Genomic DNA, 25,760 nt, shown 5'->3' with positions numbered 1-25,760 from the left:
GTTGCAGAGCGCAGGTAGACAAATATAGTGCAAGGGCCATGATGACGGAGATTGAGAGGTCAAGAGTTCATCTTTATCGTACAAGAGTCAAAACCTGTGGTTGTACCTCAAGGTAGAGTGTGCTTCAAGTGTCAACTAGGCCTCAGCTGGTGGATCCTGAGATCATGCCCCAGATGATCAAAATTTAAAAATTGTTCAAATATGTTTAAAATAAAAACTAACACATTTACTTTCGACAACTTTAAATGCTAGAAGTTAATTAAACATCTTAAGTAAAGTTGAGAATTACAAAACCAACTACTCAGTATATCTGGTCCCTAAGGTCAGTATGTTTGTGCTTGGCCCTTGGATCAGTGATGAATCCTATGCCAGGACAGTAGGTCAGGTGTGTCTGCTGATAATCAGAACGTTCTGGCCTGACAGATATAAAGTTATTGAAGGAAATTCATGTTTAGAAAATAATCCTTTAGCAATGGTCTGACATAAAGCACAAACTATGCCTTTTAAGGGAATAAGTTGCCCTTCATTGATCTGTCTTGAGAGATCCAGATGTATGACAGCTGGCAACAGAATACACAAGGATTGTCACAAATCTATTTAAGTGTCTTGGAACATCTGCTGCAACACACAACCTGCTGGATGAATTCAGTAGGTCGAGCAGCATCAGTGGGAGGGAAAGGAATGGTCAACGTATCAGGTCGAAACCCTGCACCGGGACTGAGAGTGGAGAGGGGAGATGGCCAGGAGATGGCCAGAGGAGTGGTGAGACAGGAGTCCGAGGTGATTGGAGGACTGAGGAGTGATGAAAGCTGACAGGCAGGTTCACTGAATATCTATTGCATGCAGACTCATCCACAAAGATAAATTGCTCGTGTTAGCACCTGACACCCGTAAGACCATAAGACAAAGGAGCAGAAGTTGGCCATTTGGCCCATCGAGTCTGCTCCGCCATTCTATCATGAGGTGATCCATTCTCCTATTTAGCCCCACTCCCCGCCTTCTCACCATAACCTTTGATGCCCTGGCTACTCAGATACCTATCAATCTCTGCCTTAAATACACCCAATTACTTTGCCTCCACAGCTGCTCGTGGCAACAAATTCCACAGATTCACCACCCTCTGGCTAAAGAAATTTCTCCTCACCTCTTCTGAATGGGCGCCCTTCAATCCTGAAGTCGTGCCCTCTTGTACTAGACTCCCCTACCATGGGAAACAACTTTGCCACATCTACTCTGTCCTCTGCCTCTTCATAACACAATACATTTGGATGTCCCTGGACGATGCAAAGTTATTGTGACGTTACCTCTGCAAAAAGGTGGTGGGAAGTCCCATGACGCTCCATTCCCAGGACTGACGATACAGGTCAATACTGCGTGACCCTCGAGGACGTGGCCCGTGTCACAGGTGTAACGGATTTTATCCCCAATGTTGAACCTGGTGCCGTGCAGAACGCCTTTGGGTATTACTCCTGGGTTGCCACATGTGTGGCTTGGCAACACTAGGAAAAAAAAGAGAAGCAAAGAGACATGTCAGTGATTATTACTTATCATGAAAGGCAATTGGCACTGCAGAGTCACCATCTTAATGAAAGTTCTGTGAAGGACAATGCAGCGACTGTTTCAGAATAAATGAATGTAACTCATTGATTAAAAGGCACATCTGCAGAAACAAAGAACAACTATTACAATAAGACATGCAGGCAGTTAAACAACAAGCCCACTTTGAACATAGAACACAGAACAGTCCAGCACAGGAACAGGCCCTTCATCTTATGACACCTGCATCGACCATGATGCCAATTTAAACTAATCCCATTGTCCTGCACTCTGTCCGTTTCCCTCCATTCCCTGCCTGTCCATGTGCCCCTTAAACATTGCTATCGTATCTGCTTCGACCACTTCCCCCAGCAGCGTGTTCCAGAAACACTTCCCGTTTGTACACGGAATCCGTGTACACAGAATGTCGATAGAATCTGTGTGCAATGGGTCAATGCAGGACAAAAAAATCATGACATCAAAATGTACGTCAGGTTAACCTCTAAAATATGAGAACGGCTGCTCTTTATCTTGGCCTGTACACACATATAAAGCAGATAACCACCAGTGACTTCAGCCGCTGGAATCTGGACCAACACACAACCTGCTGGAGGAACTCAGCAGGTCGAGCAGCATCTGTAGGACGAAAGAAATTGTTGACGTTTCAGGTCGAAACCCTGCCTGATGTGACCCGAAACGTCGACCCGAAACGTCGACCCGAAAGGTCGACAATTCCTTTTCCCTGAGTTCCTCCAGCAGATTGTTTGTTGACACATATAAAACTACACCTCCCGTCTCTACCTCCCACGTTCCCCAGAATCAGTTGCCCTCTACAACCTTCCCCATGTGTACAGGCAGTTCACAGGTTACCACAGCGTTCTGTTCCTGAGAACTGTTCATAGGTCTGAATAATCAACAACGGTGTGTGGGGGAGGATGACAGAAACAGCAGTGAGAGCACAACGAGCAGGCACAGAGAGAGTGGCCGCCAGCCAGTCTCACTGGCTCGGTGAGTGAGTGAGTAAGTCTGCTCAGCTCCACCCAGCCCCAGATTGTTTTGGCTGGGGTGGGGGGGGGGGGTGGGTATTGGTATTGGTATTGGTTTACTATTGTCACTTGTACCGAGGTACAGTGAAAAACTTGTCTTGCATCCCAATCGTACAGGTCAATTCATTACACAGTGCAGTTACATTGAGTTAGTACAGAGTGCATTGAGGTAGTACAGGTAAAAACAATAACAGTACAGAGTAAAGCGTCACAGCTACAGAGAAAGTGCAGTGCAATAAGGTGCAAGGTCACAACAAGGTAGATCATGAGGTCAGAGTCCATCTCATCGTATAAGGGAACCATTCAATAGTCTTATCACAGTGGGATAGAAGCTGTCCTTAAGTCTGGTGGTACGTGCCCTCAGGCTCCTGTATCTTCTACCCGATGGAAGAGGAGAGAAGAGAGAATGACCCAGGTGAGTGGGGTCTTTGATTATGCTGGCTGCTTTGTCAAGGCAGCAAGAGGTAAAGACAGAGTCTAAGGAGGGGAGTGGTTTCTGTGATGCGCTGGGCTGTGTCCACAACACTCTGCAGTTTCTTGCGGTCCTGGGCAGAGCAGTTGCCGTACCAAGCCGTGATGCATCCAGATAGGATGCTTTCTATGGTGCATCTGTAAAAGTTGGTGAGAGTCGCATGTGGAAATGCCCTGCTCCCACCCATTGGAAGTTCGTCTTTGTCAGGCGTCCCTAAGGACCTGTGAATGTAAAATAAAAGCTTTATTGAGCTTCCAGCAATTGAGCTTCCAGCAATGGACAGAAGCCCAGGGAAGGGACCTACTTCCTTCTCAAGGACCACAGTGGCACTCATTAACGAGGTTTTTCAGTAATTATAATTTCCAAAAGGCATTCTATCAGTTTGACCAGAGCCTGGGTCCTTTGGAGGTAGGTGAGCAGCATGCAGAGAGCACGGCGCTGCCTCATGAAGTGAACTACTGACAGCTGAGCAGCCCTTCAGATGGTGTCGAAATGTGCAAATCTCTGTCGTGGCCCCTCTTTTATAGTTGTGATCGCCATAGGAAAGGAAGGCTTCCAATGTGCACGTCACAGTTACATGTGTTTGTGATGCTTGGTGAACATCGGTCACCGTCGCTGGGAGTTCTACCAGAAGTGGTTCAATTGAACTTCAGTGCCTTGGTTACAATAGCTGATGCAGACATCTTAACAGGAGCTCGATGTGAGAGGGCTGATATTGAGTTACTATTTCATTCAAGTAATGGGGATTGTAGTTCAACCAGTGGGCTTTACAGATGAGACAGTGCACCCAGTCAAGTTCTTTGGGAGAGAGGATCCATTTGCAGGAGCAGACTGAAGCTGAATATCTGGAGAAGAGTTGTCAAGAAAGGAGAGGTACATGAAATTTATTTTCCTTATTCTAAAATATTCCTTATTCCTTATTTCAGGTGGGTTATTTTTTGTTAGAAATGAGAAATGCCATGTGAGTGCATGGTGGTGTAGCAGTTAGTGTGATGCTATTACAGCACCAACAACCCGGGTTCAATTCCCACCGCTGTCTGTAAGGAGTTTGTACGTTCTCCCCGTGTCTGCATGGGTTTCCTCCCACATTCCAAAGACGTACGGGTTAGAAAGTTGTGGGCATGCTGTGTTGGCGTCAGAAGCGTGGCGACACTTGCGGGCTGCCCCCAGAATACTCTTGGCAAAAAAGATGCATTTCGATGTACATGTGACTAATAAAGATATCTTATCTTATCCTCTGTACCTCCTACCCGATGGTAGCTGTGAGAAGATGGCACGGCCAGGATGGTGGAGATCTTTGTTGATAGATGTTACCTTCTTGAGGCAGCACCTCCTGTAGATACTCCCGATGGTGGGGAGGGATGTGTCCGTAATGTGTTGGGCAGAGCCCACTACTCTCTGCAGGTTCTTACATTCCTGCGCATTTGAACTGCCGTACCAGACCGTGATGCAACCAGTCAGGGTACAGGATACGTTTGGCCTGGTTTTTCCATGGTGTTTATTGCACTTCACAGAAGGTTACTTCAGCTGGAGCTGCCATGCTGCTACTGATGTTGCAAAAAGTGAGTCATTTACGTTTGCGATCCAAAAAATAGCACCTTCATTATTATCATATTACAGGAAGAATTACCGAACTACTCTCCCAGACAGAGCCTCACAACAAATATTACAAAGATGTTTTGTGTGGCCTCAAGAGCCTCAAAATTCGGGGGAAGTCTGGGACGGAGATGAGGAGAAACTGCTTTTCCCAGAGAGTTGTGAATCAGTGGAGTTCTCTGCTCAGGGAAGTAGTAGAGGCTGCCTCATTAAATATGTTTAAGACACAGTTAGATCGATTTTTGCATAGCCGGGGAATTAAGGGTTATGGGGAAAGGGTGGGTAGGTGGATCTGAGTCCACGGGCAGATCAGCCGCGATCTTATTGAATGGTGGAGCAAGCTCGACGGGCCAGATGGCCGACTCCTGCTCCTATTCCTTGTGTTGTTATGTTCTGATGACCCAAATGAGATGGTTGCGCTGTGTTCTGACAAGTTGTTTAATGGCCGTGAAGTGAAAGAATATTGATTACATGATTGCACTTCAGGCATCACAGCTGCAAGTCACAGGGAGCAGGTGAAACACCACTGGTTCCTGAGTCATTTACAAGCCGGTCACACCAATGCAATGCAGTCAGCCACCGCTACTCGTCTCTCCAATCTGCTGAGCTGAATCTGATCAACCTCCTGGAGACACAGGAGACTGAAGATGCTGGGATTCAGAACAACAAAAAGATGCTGGAGGGATGCCAATGTCTTGACTTTGTGAGGAGTTTAAGGAGGTTCAGCTTGTCACCGAACACTCATAAACTTCTGCAGAGGTACTGTTGAAAGTATCCTGAATGGTTGCATCATGATCTGGTATGCCAGTTGGAATGTGCAGGAATGCTGCTTATCTGATGCTCTGTGCCTGTGATGCTGCTGCAAGTAAGTTTTTCATTGCACCTGTGCACACATGGACTTGTGCAGCTGACAATAAACTCAACTTTGACTTTGAACTCAGCGGGTCGGGCAGCATCTGTGGAGGGAAATGGACAGTCGACGTTTCAGGTCGAGATCTTTCATCTGGACTGAAAGAGCAGAGGGGAGATAGTCGGTGTAAAGAGGTGGGGGGAACGGGAGGGGCAAGAGCTGGCAGGTGATGGGTGGATCCAGGTGAGGAGGGGGGATAGGCAGATGGGGGAGGGGGGAGTGGGAATAGCGACAGAGGTTGGGAGGTGAGAGGTGGAGGTGACAGAGGGCTGCATCTGTTTTTTTTCGCTCTATGACGCATTGGTTATCTTGTCTCCCATATTAACACCGTGGGCAGTAATTTCATGTTCATTCATTGGCTGTAACGTTTCTGGGACTCCCAAGGTTATGAAAGTTACTGTATAAACCCAAGTCTTTCTTGCCCCCTTCGCTGTGCTGAGGAAACTTTATACCAGCGGCAATACCTTGCATCTGAGGTTCAGAACTTCAGAACCAACATGTTGACATCCCTGTATTACACAGCCAACCCAGTGTGAATTTCAAGACATTGTTGTTGTAAAGTGAAGCAAGATGAGGGAGAATTTCTTCAGCCAGGGTGTGGTGAATCTGTGGAATTCATTGCCACAGCGGGCTGTGGAGGCCAAGTCATTGGGTATATTTGAAACGGAGGTTGATAGGTTCTTGATTAGTAAGGGCATCAAAGGTTACAGGGAGAAGGCAGGAGAAAATTTGACAAATTCTCAACTGATCTCATGATCAGCTTCAGTCAGTGAACCAATATTGGAATCACTGGTCTCTAAATAATATTCATACCCTACTGAAGTGTCCGTTCAGAAATGAAAAAGCAGGTAGAGTTTCTCATTCCTTAACGGTTAACAGGCAGGAGTTCAGCTGGCAAACACTTGGTCATGTAACCACATGCTCGTCTGATCTCAGTAAACTTCACAAAGCAGCATCCTGATTTAAGATTGCTCTGATTGACCACAGTCACACAGTTTTGAGCTTTAAATCCTGTTGCTTGTCAGTTTGATATGAAGACACAAGAAAATGCCTGCAAAGAACGTAAAGGTATTATAAAGTGTGCCAACTATTTACAATCATCCAAACTAGTTCTTACAAGGTTCAAGTCTTTGTTTTCACATGACTGTTGAGAAAACTACAAATATTTCACGTCTTTATTCATGACTGTCTTTCTTCATTTCTGGTAACTGTAGTCCGAGTTTGATCAAGTCCTATGGCTTTTACCCAAGCCAGGATAACATAAATGGGGCCCACAATAAGTTTCTGGGGGCGGCACAGTGGCGTAGTGGTTAGCGCGACGCTATTACAGCGCCAGTGATCGGGGTTCGATTCCCGTCGCTGTCTGTAAGGAGTTTGTATGTTCTCCCCGTGTCTGCGTGGGTTTCCTCCGGGTGCTCCGGTTTCCTCCCACATTCCAAAAAGACGTATGGGTAGGTTAATTTTGGTTTAAAATGGGTGGCATGGACTCGTTGGGCCGGAAGGGCCTGTTACCACACTGTAAATAAAACTTTAAAAAAATTAAAAATTAAAAAAAATTACATTAATCCTTACCAGTGAAAGGAAATGTTACAGGTCAGGTTCCACGTTACTCTGGTTTGGAATTTACTTGTGGAGGAACAATATTGCCTTTACAGACACAGAAATAGAAATACTCAGTCTGAAATTAGCATGGAATTTGGAGTACCATGGTCAAGAGGAATTATTTTCAATATAACAGGCCAGTAACTGTTGAGGATTTTTGTTTTCATATCACAACTTGTGTTCTCCAATTTATAGTAACAGTAACATTTCTACAGAGCTAAAATTCTTTATAATTAATAACACATTCTATGTCTCCAACACAAAATAATGGAAGAAATATCAATGTTTCTGTTAGACAATCGCAAATATTTTTTTTCTGGTAAATTCATTTCTTTTATCTTGAATATGACTAAACTGCTATAACTGTAATGATTTAACATCATTGAAAAGGGCAGTCCACACCACCAGCACCAATGCCCATGACCTGAGGCTTTTCTTTCATGTCATGTGGATAATGTTTTAAGATTGGTGTTTACTTTTGTTTGCAACACAAGAAAGGCAGACTGTTCTAAGATATGTGAGATGTTCTTCTTCACACAAAGAAGGGTAGCTGTGTGGATGTCAGTCCCACAAGCAGAAATCATTGGCTCAATTAATCAGTTTTAAGTTTGAAATCAATACATTAGGAAAAAAGTATGAAGTGATCTTCACCCAAAGGGACAGAAAAGATACGATCTCTTTATTAGTCACATGTACATTGAAACACACAGTGAAATGCATCTTGTGCGTTGAATGTTCTGGGGGCAGCCCGCAAGTGTCGCCACATTTCCGGCACCAACATAGAATGTCCAAAACTTCCTAACCTGTACGTCTTTGGAATGTGGGAGGAAACTGGAGCACCCGGAAGAAACCCACGCAGACACGGGGAGAATGTATAAACTCCTTACAGACAGCGGCGGGAATCGAACCCGGGTCGCTGGCGCTGTAAGCTGGGATCCTGATCAGCAGTGATCTTGTTGAATGACAGAACTGAGTTAAGGAGTCCACCAGCTTACAGAGTCACGGAGGTGCACAACATAGAAACAGGCCCTTCTGTCCACGTCCGTGCTGACCACCACGCCTACCTACACCAATCCCATTGGCCTGCATTAATTCCATATCCCTCTGTACTCTGCTCATCCAAGCACCTGTCCATGTTCTCACCTGTCCACTGTGATCTTGGCCAATGGGATCTAGTTATCATCAGATATTGTTACATATCAGGCATGGTTACAATTCAAACTAAAAGCAGATTGACAACTGTTGGATTGATCACAGCCACGTCCTCACACACTCAAATATTTCTTCACTGAAGATTAAAACAGAGTGAATTCTGACTTGAACTGAATAACCATTCAGAACACCACCCAAAATGCGAGGTGTATCATCGTCTGAAGATACCAATGTTTAAAACAGATGAGTACAAGAGCAAATTGCTCTACAAAACAATTGTACATTGCACTGCCTGAAGACATAAATGAAAGACAGAGTGCATAATTTCCAATCTATCTCTCTCTCTCTGTTACTACAGTCCTGAAATAGCTGCAAATCAAAGTCCATTATTCACGTGGAAATAAACTGGCCCATTGCAACTTAGGTTGAATGATGATGTTGTGAGCAAGTTAGAGAAAAAGCATCTTTGTTGAAGACTAAATGCGGTCATACACAGATGACAACACCTTTTATTGTTGCATGAAGAAATGAAAGAAAATATTCTGTTAGCAAAAAACAGCAGAGCATCATAGAGGAAGAAAGGGAGACAGTAAGTTGGGTAGATTTAGCAGGAAGGTCCATTGTTCAATGTGGATGGACTTCAGAACTCCCTGGCTTCTGCTTGCCGACATTAGTTTGAAAGTTGGGAGGTAGTCACAGAGTTGCACAGCACAGGAATGGACCCTTCCGCCCAACTCGTCCATGCCGACTGTGTTGCCCAGAGCTAGTCCCATCTGCCTGCATTTGGCCCACAGCCCTCTAAATTTTTCCTATTTATGTACTTATCTAGATGGCTTTTAAATGTTGCTAATGTGCCCGCCTCAACCACTATTCCTGGCAGCTCATTCCAAATACGCACCACCCTTTGCTTGAAGAAGCCGCCCCTGATGTCCCTTTTAATCCCTTAAACCTATGCCTTCTTGTTTTTCGCACTCCCTCCCTGGGAAAAAGACTATGTGCTTTCACCCTGTCTATGCCTCTCATGAGATCGTCCCTCAATCTCCTACGTTCCAGGGAATAAAGTCCTAGTTTACGCAACCTCTCCTTGAAACTAAGGTCCCCAAGTCCAGGCAACATCCTTGTAATCTACATCTCAATTCTTAATGGAAAGCCTTATCAAGGGCTGAGTGGGAGCAATGGTGTAACTAATCAACAGTGACCATCCAGAAGACAGCACATACTGCCACACTGCTGAAACCACAACAGAAACTTGGCATTTTCGATGGTCATTATTTTACATCAGCAGTAATGTGCTTTAAATAATTACTCCCTGAATACATGTAACTCCACTGAAAAACTCTCAGTACAATATTGATATGAACTACTGATTATTTTAGTCCAGATATCCCCTTAGTAAACTCAAGAACTGTAAATATTGTTTTATTCAATTCAGAGTAGCAGTAATAAGGTACCTGATGATTCATAGTCTGATAAGTATCATTTTACTTGGGTTTTTTTTTCAGAATGGTCTAAATTTGAATTAATTTATTGCATTTATCTGCTGCAATTTGCCTACCACCACAACAGGTCTCCAGTGGACGCAATCTCACTGGCTCTCCGCTCAGCTTTGGAGCAGCTAGACAACAGCAAAACATACGTCAAGCTGCTGTTTATCGATTACAGCTTGGTGTTCAACACCATCATCCCCTCAGTACTAAGGAACAAGCTTCAAAACCTGGGCCTCTGTACCTCCCTCTGCAACTGGATCCTCGACTTCCTTATTAGGAGACCACAGCCAGTGCGGATCAGTAGTAACATCTCCTCCTTGCTGACAATCAACACAGGCCCACCTCAAGGATATGTGCTTAGCGCACTGCTCTACTCTCTCTACACTCATGACTGTGTGGCTAGGCACGGCTCAAGCTCATCTATAAATTTGCCAGTGACACCACTGTTGTTGGCAGAATCTCAAATGGTGACGAGGAGGCGTACAGGAGTGAGATAGATCGGCTGGTTGAGTGGTGTCGCAACAACAACCTCGCACTCAACGTCAGCAAGAATGTGGACTTCAGAAAGGGGAAGTCAGGAGAACACAGACCAATCCTCATTGAGGAGTCAGCAGTGGAAAGGGTGAGCAGCTTCAAGGTCCTGGGTGTCAACATCTCAGAGGATCTATCCTGGGCACAACACATTGATGCAATCATGAAGAAGGCACGACAGTGGCTCTACTTCATTAGGAGATTGAGATTTGGTATGTCACCAAAGATTCAAGCAAATCTCTACAGTCGTATGGTAGAGAGCATTCTGACTGGTTGCATCAGAGCCTAATAGGGATGCTCCAATGCACAGGATCGACAGAGGCTGCAGAGGGTTGTAGACTCAGCCAGCTCCATCCCCGTCATCAAGGACATCTTCAGGAGTATGGAGGAACTGAGGGATCTTGGCGTCCATGTCCACAGATCCCTCAAGGTTGCCACGCAGGTCGATAGGGTTGTTAAGAAGGTGTATGGAGTGTTGGCCTTCATTAGTCGGGGTATTGAGTTCAAGAGCCGCGAGGTGATGTTGCAGCTCTGTAGAACTCTGGTCAGACCACACTTGGAATATTGTGTTCAATTCTGGTCGCCTCATTATAGAAAGGATGTGGAAGCTTTAGAGAGGGTGCAGAGGAGATTTACCAGGATGTTGCCTGGATTGGGGAGCATGTTCTTTGAGGATAGGTTGAGCAAGCTAGTGCTTTTCTCTTTGGAGGGAAGGAGGATGAGAGGTGACTTGATAGAGGTGTACAAGATGATAAGAGGCATAGATCGAGTGGACAGTCAGAGACTTCTTCCCAGGGCGACATGAGGGGACATAATTTTAAGGTGATTGGAGGAAGATATAAGGGGGATGTCAGGGGTAAGTTTTTTACTGAGAGTGGTGGGTGTGTGGAACACACTGCCGGCAGAGGTTGTGGGGGCAGCTACATTAAGGACATTTAAGAGACTCTTAGATAGGCACATGAATGATCGAAAAATAGGGGGCTATGTGGGAGGGAAGGGTTAGATAGATCTTAGAGCAGGATAAGATGTCAGCACAACATTGTGGGCCAAAGGGCCAGTACTGTGCTGTAGTGTTCTATGTTCTATGTTCAAGAAGGCAGCTTCTATCACTAAGGACCCTCACCACCTGGAACCTGCCCTCTTCTTGTTACTACCACCGGGGAGGAGGTACAGGAGCTTGAAGACCCATACCCAATGATTTAGGAACAGCTTCTTCCCCTCCGTCATCAGATCTCTGAACAGTCCATGAACCCATGAACATTACCTCATTATTTCTCTTTTGCACTAGTTATTTATTTTTGTAACTTACAGTAATTTTATGCCTTGCACTGTACTGCTGCCGCAAAACAACACATTTCAGGACAATTGTCAGTGATAATAAACCTGATTCTGATTCACACCACAAATCAACATTTCAAAAAGATACATAAAAGGACTGTTAAGATGGATCTCAAATTGTGGCTTGTGATTTGAATCATTTTCCAAAACAACTCCATACAATACATAGCATGGTTGTCTAACTGTTTGGACTCAGGGGGAGAATATGAGCAGCTCTGCAATCTGATTATTAATTATTCATACATTTGCAAATGTATCTGATCTCATCATCTGTTGTCCCATTGCACAAATGGTGGACTTGATCCTAAGCACAGGGTCATAGCTTGGATATCTACACAGGGATAGGATGAGCTGACTGTTGTTGTGACAGGACGTATTTATAGAGACATATCTGGAACGGCATGGGTGACATTAAATCAGAAGACTTGTTTGTTTTGTTGAGTGGATGGTGCTTTGGGATGTCATGAGGTTATAAAAAATTTGACATTGGACTGTTTTATTCCCTTGGTGCAGAAGGAAAAAGAAAATTGAAGGCATGGGATAAGGGGAAGTTAAGGTGAAGAGTTTATGGTGTTGTACAGTTTTATCACTGTCACCAAAATGATCTTTCTGATTTAAATTAATGACACTTTCACTGTATCGAAGATCACTATGAAGGCAGAGGCAGGCGCGGTAGTGTAGCGGTTAGCGTAACGCTATTACAGCGCCAGCGACCCGGGTTCAATTCCGGCCGCTGTCTGTAAGGAGTTTGTACGTTCTCCCCGTGTCTGCGTGTGTTTCCTCCGGGTGCTCCGGTTTCCTCCCACATTCCAAAGACGTACGGGTTAGGAAGTTGTGGGCGTGCTATGTTGGCGCCGGAAGCGTGGCGACACTTGTGGGCTGCTCCCAGAACACTCTACGCAAAAGACGCATTTCACTGTGTGTTTCAATGTACATGTGACTAATAAAGAAATCTTATCTTAACGCATTTCCCTGAGGGCCACCCACTCAGCAGAGCTTCAGAAACACAATCAGTGGGAGGCAACTTCATTCCTCCAGCCTGCTTCACCATCCACTAAGATCATGGCTGATCTGCCCTTGGCATCAGCTCCACTTTCCTGCAGGTTCCCCTTCATTCTCAACTACCCTGGACACCAAACATCTGTGCGTCTCGTCCTTGAATACTCTGCCTCTGCAGCTGTCGGAGGGGGAGAGAATTCCAAAGATTTCAGACCTGCAGAGAAGAAATTCCTCCTCATCTCTCTCTCAAGTTTATGACCCTTCCTGCCCCATTCTGAAGCTATCTTCCCCCACAGGGGGAATCATCCTCTGAGTATCTACTTCCAAAACCCCCAAGGAATCTCACGTTTCAAAAAGTATCACTAATTCTTAAAACAAAAACACTGAGTATAGAACCAAACTGCTTTAACATAAGATATCACCTCCATTCCAGGAATCAACCACATGAACCTTCTCCAACGCAATAACATAATATTTCACTGGACTCCAAGACTTGGTTCAGCTGTGCCCTTTATAATGTAATATTCCCCTTTGCAATGAAGGCACAACCAGTGGCCCCCTAATTACTTGTTGCTCCTGCCTGTCAATTTTGTGTGTTCCATGTCCCAAGGAATCCATATCTCTGGGGAAAGCTGCTGTCTGTAGTCCCTCTCTGTCTAAATTATACTCTGCTTCTCCTTATATTTCCCCACATCATACTCCAGCTGTCAAACCGACTCAACCGACCGATGTCCATTTGCAAACTCCTTGGATCTTGCTTTCCCAGCTAACTTTGGACTGTGAGCAAAACCGACAAGACATCTTTATTAGCTGCACGTACATCGAAACACACAGTGAGATGCATCTTTTTGCGTAGAGTGTTCTGGGGGCAGCCCGCAAGTGTCGCCACGCTTCTGGCACCAACATAGCACGCCCACAACTTCCTAACCCGTACGTCTTTGGAATGTGGGAGGAAACCGGAGCACCCGGAGGAAACCCACGCAGACACGGGGAGAACGTACAAACTCCTTACAGACAGCGGCCGGAATTGAAAATCCCAACATTACCTTGGACTTTTTTAATTTTCCCTCTCTCAATCTTGCACTGGCGTCATTATTGTTAATTTTGTACGTGGTTAAGTCATGTATAATTTATGTTAATTTAAATTTATGTTAATTTATGTTTGTCCTTGTCTTGTAATGTGCTGTGCTGCTGCTGCAAAAAGCTGATTTTCATGGGATTTACACCCTGGGTGTATATGCCTATGCCAACAATAAACTTGAATTTGAACTTTGTCTCACTGACAGGTGGTGCCTGCTAGCAGAGATGGTGGGATGGGGTACTGGAGGTTTGCTTTTTAATACTTTAACAATTAAAGACATGAAACCAAAGACAAATAATTAAAATTATCTCTTTTTCCTCCCTGGAGTCCTACAATTCACATTCAAGTGAATAGATCAAAGATGAGTGAATCCCAGAGCAGTTTCCACCGTGTTAAAGCTCAGGAATCCCAGCAAATCCCTGCTCCAGCTTTGTACTCCACTGGGAGCCCTGAAACCCATTTACCTTCAGAAATAGCTTCAGCTCCATGTGGAACCGCTGGTAAAATCCAGTAAAATCTGGGCCATTGCAGCAATTATCAACACAAAATTGAATTTAAAAAAGTGTAGCGCAGAATCAGAATAGGTATCTTTGCAGTACTCCAGATAGACTTCTGATGGCTTTTGGACAAGAATAATTAAAATATTATTTTTTCCGATGAATAGTCAGCAGTCTGAAACTTTAATATTAGAACCATAGAACGATAGAACCATGGAACAGTACAGCACAAAACAGGCCCTTTGGCCCTCAATATTGTGCTGACCTTTAAACCCCGCATCAGACTATCTAACCCCCTTCCTCCCACATATCCCCCTATTTCAAATTCCTCCATGTGCTTATCTAACAATCTCTTGAATTTGACCAATGTACCTGCCTCCACCACCACCCCAGGCAGCGCATTCCATGCACCAACCACTCTCTGGGTAAAAAACCTCCCTCTGATATCTCCCTTGAACTTCCCACCCATTACTTTAAAGCCATGCCCTCTTGTATTGAGCATTGGTGCCCTGGGAGAGAGGCGCTGGCTGTCTACTCTATCTATTCCTCTTAATATTTTGTACACCTCTATCATGTCTCCCCTCATCCTCCTTCTCTCCAAAGAGTAAAGCCCTAGCTCCTTTAGTCTCTCCTCATAATCCATACTCTCTAATCCAGGCAGCATCCTGGTAAATCTCCTCTGCACCCTTTCCAACACCTCCACATCCTTCCTATAATGAGGCGACCAGAACTGAACACAATACTCCAAGGGTGGTCTGACCAGAGTTCTATAGAGCTGCATCATTACCTTGCAGCTAAAGCCCTAGCTCCTTTAGTCTCTCCTCATAATCCATACTCTCTAATCCAGGCAGCATCCTGGTAAATCTCCTCTGCACCCTTTCCAACACCTCCACATCCTTCCTATAATGAGGCGACCAGAACTGAACACAATACTCCAAGGGTGGTCTGACCAGAGTTCTATAGAGCTGCATCATTACCTTGCAGCTCTTAAACTCAATCCCACGATTTATGAAAGCTAACATCCCATAAGCTTTCTTAACTACCCTACACACCTGTGAGGCAACTTTCAGTGATCTGTGGATATGAACCCCCTCTGCTCCTCCACACTACCCAGAATCCTGCCATTAACTTTGTACTCCGCCTTGGAGTTTGTCCTTGCAAAATGACTCTATATCATCCCAAACAAAGTATATTGTTTGGGATGATATAGAGTGTGTTAAATGCTTTCAGCATTTTCGTTTTTTTTATTAGATGAAAAATCATTTCATTTGAATCAGATCTGAACGTATTTTGCTCAACAGCCCATCCTTAGACTGTGCACCAATTAGAGCTTCACAAACCTAAGTATCGTCTGAGGACCACTCTGTCCATCTCTGGAACCTATGCTGACTCAATCACCATGCTGAATTCATCTGAAAATCACTCCAACATGTTCATTTCATCGACACTGGAAAACCTCTCAGGTAATCAACATGTCTTGTTTGAATTGCTTCTCGTTATTGGTTCTGAATTGGGTTTTTATGATTCATCCTACTCAGTCAGAGAGTTGTTCTGCACTGAAGCAGGCCCTTCAGACACCACTTCGATGCTGACCTTTTTTATCCTGTCTACACTTATCCTGCTTGCCCGCAATAGGATTGAATCCTGAAATGAAGGAGGAAGGGCCTGAGTTAGGATTCTCTTTGGGTTAATGTTGTTGATCCATTTAGTACCTGTATAATGCTGTGAGATTCCCTTCAATGAGATCTTGTTAAAACTGGAAAATTCTTTTCAAGTTTCCTCTGATCTTTTTCTCTGAACTCTGGGATCTGCCTCATGGGAGCTTCTTGTTATCACTCCAAGTTCCTGCTGCTCTGTCAGAAGTCACGTTCCAGATACTTCAGTACCATCATCTGGTCTGATGCTGTGGTGTGGTATCAGGGCAGTGTTGCACCGTCAAGGATGTTGTCCTTCAGCTGAGATCTTCTCAAATGGACATTAAGGATGGAGTTGGAAGGAAGAACCTTTTCTCATTATCAGGCCATCATTTATCCCTCAACTGACCCATAAAACTCATTATCTGTTCATTTACCTGATTGTTATTTGTAGGGCTTACCCTGTTCAAAACCATTGACTCCTTCTCCACTTCCCGCTGCCTCAGGAAAGCAGCCAACATAATCAACAACCCGTCCTACCCTGGTCATTCTCTCTTCTCCCCTCTCCCATCGGGCAGAAGATACAAAAGCTTGAGAACATGTGCCACCAGGCTCAAGGACAGCTTCTATCCCGCTGTTATAAGACTCCTGAATGGACCTCTTATACAATGAAGCTGAACTCTTGATCTCTCGATCTACCTAGTTGTGGTCCTTGCAGTTTATTTGTCTACCTACATTGCACTTTCTCCATAACTGCAACACTACATACTGCATTCTTTTTTATTTGTACTTCCTCGATATATTTATGTATGGAATAATCTGTCTGGATTAAATTCAATTTAATTTTCAATTAAAGTTGAAAAGCATAAACAATCTTCATTAAAGTCACTAACAATAAACCAATAACAATTATAAATTGGCTGCTGAGTCCCCATATCATATAACTGTGACGACACTTCAAAATGCACCAGAAGTTGTCTCACACGCAAAATGCTGGAGGAACTCAGCGGGTCAGGCAGCATCTATGGAGAGAAATGAACAGTGGATGTTTCGGGTTGAGACCCTTCATCAGGACTGAAGGGTCCTGACCCGAAATGTCCACTATTTATTTCTCTCCACAGATGCTACTTGACCTGCTGAGTTCCTCCAGCATTTTGTGTGTGTTGCACCAGATTCCAGCATCTGTGTAATCTCTTGTGTCTACACAAGTTGTCCAGTGCTTTTGACATCCTGAAGGCAATAAAGCTGTAAAATACATTGAAGCTTTTCTTTCTTGTTACATGTTGCTTCTAACAACTCATTCACCAAGGAATTAACATGAAGAGAACTGTTTTAAAGTTTCAATCCCTGCAGCTTCTTGGCTAGTAAGTAGTACTTTCAACAATTTAGCCAGGAAATACAATTGGGATTTGCCTCCCTAGAATGAGTTGAGCACAAGGGAAATTCACGTCCAGAAAACCAGTGGAAAGTGTTGATTTTATTGTCAGATCTTACTTTCCTTCTCTTCTCCTCCTCTCTTTTCATGGATTGTTTGTGGGCTAATGGAATGTACTCCAACTGGAAAAGGGAAAAACAAAAGATTGCACTTTAATGATTTCAGGGTGACATATTTCTTCCAGAAGACATGATCCAGGAGCAGCCAGAAGTGAAAAGGTTATTGTGACAATGACAGTTTCAAAAGGTTTTACCTCCCTGGTGTTGCGGAGTTTGACAGCGTAATTCATCACTGCAAAGCTTCAGCTTGTGCACCAGATTGCTTACAATGGACGAGATGACGCCAGCAACAACAAAAAGTTACATTTGGAAGAAACAACTCACAAAAGAGCAACAACGCAAGTGAAAGCCTCATATCTACACTGCACTTACTCAAGAAGAGCCTGCACATATCATGACTCCAACCAAATAAATGTCTCAAGATGCTCAGAGTCCTCAAGACGCAGAGTGGTACAGCACAGAAACAGGCCCTTCAGTCCACCTCATCCATGCTGACCTCTCTGCCCATCTATACTCAAGACCATTTGCCCACATTAGCACCGTATCATAGAACATAGAACACTATAGAACAGGACAGGCCCTTCGGCCCACAATGTTGTGTCAACATTTTATCCTCTTCTAAGATCTATCTAACCCTTCCGTCCCACATAGCCTCCTATTTTCCTATCATTCATGTGCCTATCTAAGAGTCTCTTAAATGTCCCTAATGTATCTGCCCCCACAACCTCTGCCAGCAGTGCGTTCCCCGCACCCACCACTCTCTGTGTAAAAAACTTACCCCTGACATCCCCCTTATATCTTCCTCCAATCACCTTAAAATTATGTCCCCTCATGTTAGCCATTGTCGCCCTGGGAAAAAGTCTCTGACTGTCCACTCGATCTATGCCTCTTATCATCTTGTACACCTCTATCAAGTCACCTCTCATCCTCCTTCTCTCCAAAGAGAAAAGCCCCAGCTCACTCAACCTATCCTCATAAGACATGCTCTCCAATCCAGGCAACATCCTGGTAAATCTCCGTTGCACCCTCTCTAAAGCTTCCACATCCTTCCTATAATGAGGTGACCAGAACTGAACACAATACTCCAAGGGTGGTCTGACCAAAGTTCTAGAGAGCTGCAACATCACCTCGTGGCTCTTGAACTCAATACCTAGACTAATGAAGGCCAACACTCCATACGCCTTCTTAACAACCCTATCGACCTGCATGGAAACCTTGAGGGATCTATGGACGTGGACCCCAAGATCCCTCTGTTCCTCCACACTGCTAAGAGTCCTGCCATTAACCTTGTATTCTGCCTTCGAATTCGATCTCCCGAAGTGCATCACTTCACACTTATCTGGGTTGAACTCCTCTGTACCTTGGCTATTTAAGTGCCTGTCCAAATGTCTCTTAAATGTAGTGACTGTATCTGATTCCACTACCTCCTCTGGCACAGAGTTCCAGATATCACCCGCTCTCTGTGGAAAGAAACCTACCCCTCAGATCCTCTTTGAAAGCCCTACGTCTCACCTAAAGACTATGCCCTCTTGTTTTTGGCACACCGACCAGAGGAAAATGATTTGAACTATCTATCTCTGCCTCTCATTACCTTATCTACTGAGAGGTCAGGTCACCCCTCAGCCTCTTTTGCTCCAGGTCAAACAGGCATGTCTGATCCAAACCTCCCCAATAATGTTCTCCAATCCAGGCGACTACCTAGTGTCTCCTCTGCACTCTCCTCAGTAACTTCCAAAGACTTTTGCCCTGTTTATCTATTTACATCAACCTGGTGTGTCACATAAATGTACAATGTAATCGTGTAACTACTTTGATAGCTTTGGGAAAATGGTCCCAGCAGCCCTGGGTCACTGCAAGTTGCCCCAGTGTGGTGTCGGAGACTTTGCACTTCAGGCTCTGCTGGGTTCATGAACTAGGCTGGCAGTTACCCAACTCTGTTTCATTGTTAAAGCATAATAAAGAGTAAAAGGCAACATTGCCACTTGAGTTTGCTGCTGGTTATGTTCGGTTAACCATGCGGTCAAAACTTGAAGAGCATATCTTATGAGGATAGGTTGAGTGAGCTAGGGCTTTTCTCTTTGGAGAGGAGGAGGATGAGAGGTGACTTGATAGAGGTGTACAAGATAATAAGAGGCATAGATCGAGTGGACAGTCAGAGACTTTTTCCCAGGGCGACAATGGCTAACACGAGGGGACATAATTTTAAGGTGATTGGAGGAGGGTATAAGGGGGATGTCAGGGGTAAGTATTTTTTACACAGAGAGTGGTGGGTATGTGGAACGCACTGCCGGCAGAGGTTGTGGGGGCAGATACATTAGGGACATTTAAGAGACTCTTAGATAGACACATGAATGATAGAGAAATGGGGGGCTATGTGGGAGGGAAGGGTTAGATAGATCTTAGAGCAGGATAAATTTCGGTACAACATTGTGGGCCGAAGGGCCTGTCCTGTTCTATGTTCTAAAATGTTAGGTTGAGTTGCACAGTTCACTCACCAACAAACTCCGGGACAAAAATGTGTACTTCAACTGCAGCCTAAGGGTGCAGTGCATTTTAAATAGTGGCCAGCACTTTCAAAACACACCACGTTTTCCAGCTAGAAGGTCAAGGGCAGCAAAATCATCACCAGCTGGAAGCTGCCCTCTGAGCCACACATCATCCTGACTTAGAAATATATCACCGTTCCTTCACCGTCACTGGGTCAAAATCCTGGAACTCCCTCCCCAACAGCACTGTGGGTACACCCACACCTCAAGGACTGCAGCAGTTCAAGAAGGCAGCTCACCAGCACCTTCTCAAGGGCAACTAGGGACGGGCAAATAAATGCTGGCTCCACCTGTGAGGCCCACAATACTTGAATGAATAGTGAGTTCATAAGATATAGTGAGATCTTTATTTACTAGTCACACGTACATCAAAACACACAGCGAAATGCATGTTTTTGCGTAGAGTGTTCTGGGGGCAGCCCGCAAGTGTTGTCACGCTTCCAGCGCCAACATAGTTTTTTACTGAGAGAGGGGTGGATGCCTGGAATGTGTTGCCTTATAGGGTGGTGGAGGCAAATTCATTGGGGGCTTTTAAGAGGGGCTTGGATGGGCACATGAATGAGAGGAAGATAGAGGGATATGGGCATTCTGTAGGTAGGAGGGAATAGCTATGTCGGCACAACTTTGTGGGCCGAAGGGTCTGTTCTGTGCTGTACTGTCCTACGTTTTATGTTCTATGGCACACCCACAACTTTCTAACCTGCATGTCTTTGGAATGTGGGAGGGAACCGGAACACCGGGAGGAAACCCACCCAGGCACGGGGAGAACGTACAAACTCCTTACAGACAGTGACTGGAATTGAACCCGGGTCACTGGCGCTGTAATAGCGTTATGCTAAAATGGTACCTTTATGTTCACAATCCATTTTGCATGAGGGATATATTTGTGTCAGAGTCAATTTATTTTAATTAATATTAACTATGTGAATTGTATTAATTCATTGTGGTGATATGAGTTGGAGCTTTGATGCTCTCAAGTGGCTTCACGAGAATAAGGTGAATTAACTGATGCCAACAAGCTGCAACATTGTGAAAGGCTGTTCACCCAGCCAGCATTTCTGTTCGTCCCCTTCAGGAAGGCTGACCTTATCCACACTCCGTCTTCTGGTCACATATGATTGCCCTCCCTCTTCCTCAATTCATTTATCTTCAAAAGTGAGTGTGATCTCTCTTCTAGTCTCTTGCGCTGGTGAAGCATTGTCTCACAATCCTTAGTCTCCCTGCTCTCTGTCCTAACTCCTCATATTAACCCTGAAGCCCATAATCATTGCTTCTCTTCATCATATTGAACAGTTCCCTATTATGTCACGATTGTCTCTTGACCTCACAATCTACCTCATTATGACCTTGCACCTTATTGCCTGCCTGCACTGCACTTTCTCTTTAGCTGTGACACTTTATTCTGCATTCTGTTATTGTTTTACCCTGTACTACCTCAATGCACTGTGTAATGAATTGATCTGTATGAACAGTGTACAAGTTTTTCACTGTACCAATTTACCAATTTACTATTTAATACCCCTCTCTCAAATTACCACTTAATCTCCTCTCTTCCAATGAAAAATGACTGATTTTGAATTGTTGCATTATAAGTATATTTCCTCATCTCAGTTTATAGTCCAGTGAAACCAGTCAAAGCACCTCTCAATTGCTATTAACTGGAGTTGCAGATATTAAATGGGCACAGAGGTACAAAGACTTTTAAGTTATTAAGGATGCTCACAGATCTGAACCACTTTTCATCCGAGAGCAGATGTGATCCAGGTATTTAAAACATTAACACAGTTTTTTGACTTAGACTGCAGAACAGGTGGCCACACATTGTAAAATTAACAAGCCACAAGATAGGTGAGTTTAGAAGAAAATTAATAGCCAGTGTCAGAGATACATGCTTGAAATCTCTGCCTTAAATTATGACTACTTTATCAACAGATGCTGAAAGACAGGAGTTAGATTGTTAACCCTTTAGCAGAAGGAATGAACATACCTAAGATGAGCACATTATAAGTCAAGATGATCTGGCAGATCAGGAAAGTTGTTAACATTCTTCAGGATGATGAAGTTTTATTTTCTTGAAAGATTCTGGGACAAGGGTGGAAAAGGATGTCCGATTAGACGTACCTTCAGCTGGCCTTTTTGGTTTTATTTGGTACCCAGAGACTTGAGAAAAAAAATCTATGCTGATACAACACCAAATTCTGGAGGAAATGTTGCAATGTAAGAGGCAACACCTTTGAGGTGAGAGGTTCAGTCTGATCTGTTGAGTGGGAGATTCCATGAGACTACTTCAAAGGACAGGAGGGAGTTATTCTCAGTATACTTCACTCAACACTGCAAAGGGAGATCATCAGGTAAGAAGCAGAATGCTGATGTCCAAGAGCATACTTTCTTCAAATTGCCCATTGCATTTTCAACGTTGTAAGTGTTGATATTTCAAGGAGTATTGACTACAATGCTTTGAGATGCCTGGATAGGGAAGTGCAAAATGTCTTCTGGATGTGCAATCACTTTGGAGGGTGAAGAAAAACTGAGAACATTTTCCTCAAGAGATTAAATGGGTGGTTAAAATTTTGGACAGGGTCTATCTTTGGAATGATATTGATGAACCAAATATATCTCTAATTTCTTCAGTTTGTTATGTTGTTGAAGCTGCTATTAGAAATCCAACATTGCATTGATAGCTGGCTGCAATTTATGAAAGTCATGCCCAGTCATACATTGAGTGATTGAAATATTGAACTTATATTTGTATAGCGTCTTTCAAAAACTCAAGACATCCAACATACTTTACAGCCAATGAAATACCTCTTGATTGTGGTCTTTGAATGGGTAGGGATGTGTGACAGTATACAGTAGTTCTGCACCAATGATCTACCTTAGTGATGTTTTCTGAAGCAGAAAGGCTTTCCTAGAAACAGAAAGTTCTATCTGCAGTTCCATTCTGCACCAATAGCCAGAGGCAGCACAACTCGGCCTATTTTGTGCTTGAGTTTCTCGAATGGGTTTTGAACCCACAGCTTGTTTCACTTAGTAGTAAGAGTGGTGTACTGAATCAAACATGCTACCTTCAGTGGAAGTGTATTTCTTCTGACACATTCTGGGGTCTGTTCACATCTTTCATACCATCAGACTTCAACAATGTTTTGTAATGCCATGAAAGCTGGCACCCTGACTGAAGAGCTGGAAAACATCTGCAGAAAATCCATATCCGATCATTCAACAAACATTAGTCATCAAAAGAATTCAGCCCAAAGAGATGTTGGTGCAGGGACGTAAGTATGTACTTTTTTCCTGGTACTACCAACAGTTTAAAGCAGCATGAGTGATGTGTTTTTGTTCCTTTAAGCAATAAAGTTCAAAGGAATCATAATCAAGGACTACGCCCACTCGGGACATTCTCTCTTCTCTCCTCTTCCATCAGGTAGAAGATACAGGAGCCTGAGGGCACGTACCACCAGACTCAAGGACAGCTTCTATCCCATGGTGATAAGACTATTGAACGTTTCCCTTGTACAATGAGGTGGATTCTTGACCTCACAATCTACCTTGTTATGACCTTGCACCTTATTGTCTACCTGCAATGCACTTCCCTGTCACTGTGACACTTTATTCTGTATTCTGTTATTGTTTTATCCTGTACTGCCCTAATGCACTGTGGAATTGGTATTGGTATTGGTTTATTATTGTCACTTGTATCGAAGTACAGTGAAAAACTTGTCTTGCATCCCAATCGTACAGGTCAATTCATTACACAGTGCAGATACATTGAGTTAGTACAGAGTCCATTGATGTAGCACAGGTAAAAACAGTAACAGTACAGAGCAAAGTGTCACAGCTACAGAGAAAGTGCAGTGCAATAAGGTGCAAGGTCACAACAAGGTAGACTGTGAGGTCAGAGTCCATCTAATCAGAGAAGGGAACCATTCAATAGTCTTATCACAGTGGGGTAGAATCTGTCCTTAAATAATGGTATGCAAGACAAGTTTTTCACTGTACTTCGATACAAGTGACAATAATAAACCAATCAAAAACCAATACCAATACCAAGTTGAAACCAAAATATGCACTGTTTTTATACTTCATTTCCTTGGATCTGTTTATGACCAAGGTATGGAAAGCAGTTCAAATGTGAGCGAAGAATTTGGACTGGACGGAAGACAATTTCATTCACAATTTCAATCTGGGTCATAAAAGTGTCAAAGCAAAACTGTGTTCAATTTCTACTGTCATCACATTTCCAGCACATGAAAACTATTGTCATTAACTTCATCTTTTGTCAATGATTTAGGGTCACAATATGTCTTCATCATGCTTGTTGGTACCAGGGAGCAATTCCAAGCTCACCAAGGACTATGTTTATTGCGCTTCTAAAGATGACGGTGAGGTTTCATCAAGAACTCTGCAATCCCTGATGGTGAAAGCACCCCCACACTCCCCTCAGGTTGGGAGATTTTGCATTCTGACTCAGTGATGACAAAATGATAATTGAAGCTTTGCTAAATTCTACTGATGTCAATATTCAGTCATTTTTACTTGTCTCTGCAATGGGCATTTGAATTGGTCTTTATGCTGTTCTAATTACAGTGACTAAAGCTGCAAGCAGTTTTCATGAGGCACGTTGTAAGTGTGGCATTGCCATTATTTGTGGAGGATTCATTCAGACCATGGCTGGAAGTTCAAAGTCAAAGTCAAGTTTATTGTCATTTGCACAAGTCCATGTGTGCACAGGTGCAATGAAAAACTTACTTGCAGCAGCATCACAGGCACAGAGCATCAGATACACAACATTCTCAAGAAAAATGTAAATTAGCAGCATAAATTACACAAACTTATGCAAGAAAGAACAAAATTAGAACAAAAAAAAGAAAACAAAGTCTGTTGTAGTGCAAAGTGGTTAAGGTGCAGCTCTATTGAGGTCGTGATTAGGGTTTTGCCGGTTGGTTCAAGAACCGAATGGTTGAAGGGAAGTCACTGTTCTTGAACCTGGTGGTGTGGGGTTTCAGGCTTCTGCACCTCTTGCCTGATGGGAGCTGTGAGAAGATGGCATGGCCCGGATGGTGGGGATCTTTGATGATAGATGTTGCCTTCTTGAGGCAGCACCTCCTGTAGATGCTATCGATGGTGGGGAGGGATGTGCCCTTGATGTACTGGGCTGAGACCACGAGTCTCTGCAGTTTCTTACATTCCTGTGCATTTGAATTGGAGTGTTCGATAACAAGCCGAACCTCCATAACCTTTGAAGAAAGTAAAGCTACTGGCGTGCCTTCCTTATGATTGCATCTATGTGCTGGGCCCAGGACAAGTCATCCGATGTGTTAACGCCCAGGAATTTAAAGCTGCTGACCCTCTCCGCCACTGATCCCACAATGCAGACTGGTGCATGTTCACCCTTCTTCCCCTTCCTGAAGTCAACAATCAGCTCTTCAGCATTGCTGACATTGAGCGAGAGGTTGTTGTTGCAGCACCGCTCACCCAGGTGTCCTATCTCGTTCCTGTACACTGCCTCATCACCATCTGTGATTCGTCCAACAACAGTAGTGCTGTTGGTGAATTTGTATCTGGCACTGAGCTGTGCTTCACCACACAGTCATCAAAGCAGAACATCAATGAAGCATTGTGGACTGTTTGCACAATTGTATTCCATCATAACTCATAAACTCAGCCCCAAATTTCTCTCATTTGCCTATTACTATGAAGACAGCAGACCAACCGTGGTTAAACAAATGTAGAAGAGCAGGCAGGGACAGCATGAAATGGACCTGAAAATGAAGTGCCAACTTGAATAACCTATGCACTGAATTGCAAAAACAGTTTGCAATAGACAGAGCAAAATGAACTC

At 43.9% G+C, this 25,760-nt stretch overlaps 1 protein-coding gene across 1 annotated transcript in view; it reads right to left on the bottom strand.

Moving 5' to 3' along the window:
- LOC127575302 (CUB and sushi domain-containing protein 1-like) overlaps nt 1–25,760 on the bottom strand; it is a 2,402,828-nt gene that overhangs the window by 1,447,547 nt on the left and 929,521 nt on the right. Inside the window, 1 exon segment of the mRNA XM_052025075.1 lies at nt 1,305–1,499. Coding sequence (XP_051881035.1) covers nt 1,305–1,499 — 195 coding nt within the window.

The sequence above is a fragment of the Pristis pectinata genome, chromosome 10 (assembly GCF_009764475.1).
Source record: "Pristis pectinata isolate sPriPec2 chromosome 10, sPriPec2.1.pri, whole genome shotgun sequence".
Lineage (NCBI taxonomy): Eukaryota > Metazoa > Chordata > Chondrichthyes > Rhinopristiformes > Pristidae > Pristis > Pristis pectinata.
Note: the sequence above shows the minus strand (reverse complement) of the source record. Positions and strands in the feature narration are given on the sequence as shown.